The following is a 2,485-nucleotide window of genomic DNA, read 5'->3' as shown; positions in this document are numbered from 1 at the left end:
CTGCTTGGGGCTTTCTGGTCCAATTCTCAAGGTTTCCCATTTTAAGATTCAGACTGTATACCACATCAGTACGATAAAAGACAATGTAAATGGATTCGTGGTTGTCACACAGCACAATATGCTAGTTTAATCCTTCACCAAATCACCAAACCACCTTTACCAATCCTTTACCAAAAAAATCGACAATGTTTTTTTCTTGTTCAACCTAGGTTCTTTTTTATTTTATCCTAGCCCTTTAAGCTCCTAGGAATTTTAGATGTCGAAAACATTCCTTGTGCACGGGACTCAATATTATATGGTTCAATAGGATCCGTTGTGGCTGGCCTTGGACATTTCTTGTTAACTAGTGAGTATCTTTTTCTCTATGTATAAAAACATATCTGTCTGTGCTGAACAATTATTTTCTAGATGGAGTAATATACATAATTATAATTACAGTGGTTGTGCTTTTTGACAGGTAGAATTAGAAGATCATGTGATGTTGGAGTAGGCGGATTCATCTTGGTGACTTTAGGATGCTGGTATGTGTATCATGTATTCAAGATCCATGATTGTAATAGGTTTATCTAATTCCAAAGCACATGCTCTTTTCAGAGCAGTCTACCATTGGGAAATTCCTACCTTAAGTTATTTTTTAAAAAAAAGACCAGCTTTTTTAAAAAGGACTTTTTTTAATAGAAATTTCTTACAAAATGATTTTACTGGAATGCTCTTACCTGTGTTTTATACCACGTCAAATGAGCAGATGACTGCATGACACTACACATGCCATTAATACCAAGGTGTGGTTCATACTTTCTTTAGGAAGGCTCAACCTTTTACTTCACCCTAATGCTCATTTCAGCCCTGCTTATGGCATCACATCTGAAAATGTTACTTATGTGTTCACAGCTGCTACTACTACTATAGCATGGATGAATCACGAATGTATTTTTTTGAGCAAAAAAAAAGCCAGACCCAAGTACATACTATATGGTTCCATTTATGAGGCTCTACAAGTAAAACTAAGGTGATAGAAATCCTCATTTCGTATAAAACATATTTTAATAAACAAATGTGTTCATAGGTATTTTTGACATCAAACCACCATAAGATACAACTCTAAATTAGAATGATTATAATTTAAGTCTTGGGGTACTCAATTGTAAGCATTTTTTAATTTTATTATAAAATTTCAAATGTTTCTATAGGAATTTTACATTAATGACTTACTCATGTTCTTTTCTTATAAGGTTCCATTGTAGGTATAATTATGCAAAGCTAAGAATACAGGAAAGAATTGCCAGAGAAGGAATTAAAAATAAGATTTTATATGAAAGTACCCACCTAGATCCTGAAAGAAAACAAACCAACGGTGACAGCAGCAACTGAGCAGAGTCTTGTGTATAGAAAACCCCAGAACACCTCCCTGACGTAACTGAAGTCAGTGCGAGCAAAGCTGAGATCAACTGTCAAACGTTGTATGTGCCGTAAGAAGGCTTTCAATCAAGCAAATAAAGTATGTGTAAGTTGTAGTCTTTTTTTTCAACACTTGTGTGAACACTTACAAACTTATTCTGCCCTGCGGCATCTCCTGCCACTGGAGCATATAGTGGACTTGTCACGCTTAAAATAACCTAGTTCAGCATGCTTAGAAAAGTCTCCTTGTAATTATAAGTAGTGAGTATAGAAGACAGCACTACAAGAAATAAAATCTCTCCCCGTTGCTTTTAAAAACTCAACTTAACTATGTTACTGTACCCTGTTAAAAAAAATGAGGGAAAACTTGGTTTAAGCCAATGCTAATATAAGACTTAAAACTAATGGACTGTATCATTTTGCAGTTAAGGTAAAGGTTGTTTTTAACTGCTCTTAATTTTTTGAAAGCATAGTTTTAGTTTTTAATAGAATTTATGTACATGCATACAAAATCTTTTTAAAACTTGTTTAGCACAAAAGAAAAAGAACTGCAGGATTAACTACATACATATAGTATTACCCTGATGCAAACAGACATTTATAACTCAATCAGCTACCATAATTTAAAAAATCCAACTAAGTCCACGGCAACTTATTTATTCAGGAAAAAAATTCTCCCTTTCCAAAGCAATGAAATTGTTTAGTTTGTTTTAGTATCAACATTACAAAATATGAACTAGAAGTCTTCCTGGCTAAGAAATTGTAAATATGAAAAAAGACACCAGGGGACAAGATTGTGGCATCACTACGGGTCCTGTTACGTGATTATCATGGTGAGCTAAAGCAGTTAGGGCAAGAAAGAGATGTCCTAAAACTTGCTCCAGTTCAGCTCACCAGAGAAATAGCATTTTCCCTCCCATGCCCACCTTCCTGTGGCTGTCTTGAGGGCTAGGGTGCGTAAGCTATGCTGTTTACCAAATGCCGTAACTACTAGTGAATGACTTTGTCGAGCATGTGTTCTAAGAGATTTTTCTTGATCATAATCACCTGGCAGCCACCAGAAGACTTGGACGCTGATTAGGGAAGG

General features: G+C 35.3%; 1 protein-coding gene across 1 annotated transcript in view; it reads left to right on the top strand.

Moving 5' to 3' along the window:
- LOC105298695 (cytochrome c oxidase protein 20 homolog) overlaps positions 1-1,514 on the top strand; it is a 1,953-nt gene extending 439 nt beyond the window's left edge. The window contains exons 2-4 of the mRNA XM_023536565.1: positions 232-346; positions 458-521; positions 1,233-1,514. Coding sequence (XP_023392333.1) covers positions 232-346; positions 458-521; positions 1,233-1,371 — 318 coding nt within the window. The 3' untranslated portion in view covers positions 1,372-1,514. The remainder of the gene's footprint in view (positions 1-231; positions 347-457; positions 522-1,232) is intronic.
- The last annotated feature ends 971 nt before the right edge of the window (positions 1,515-2,485 follow it).

Source organism: Pteropus vampyrus, unplaced genomic scaffold (assembly GCF_000151845.1).
Source record: "Pteropus vampyrus isolate Shadow unplaced genomic scaffold, Pvam_2.0 Scaffold159, whole genome shotgun sequence".
NCBI classification, from domain to species: Eukaryota; Metazoa; Chordata; class Mammalia; order Chiroptera; family Pteropodidae; genus Pteropus; species Pteropus vampyrus.
The sequence above is the reverse complement of the archived record's forward strand: the minus strand, read 5'-3'. Positions and strand labels throughout refer to the sequence as shown.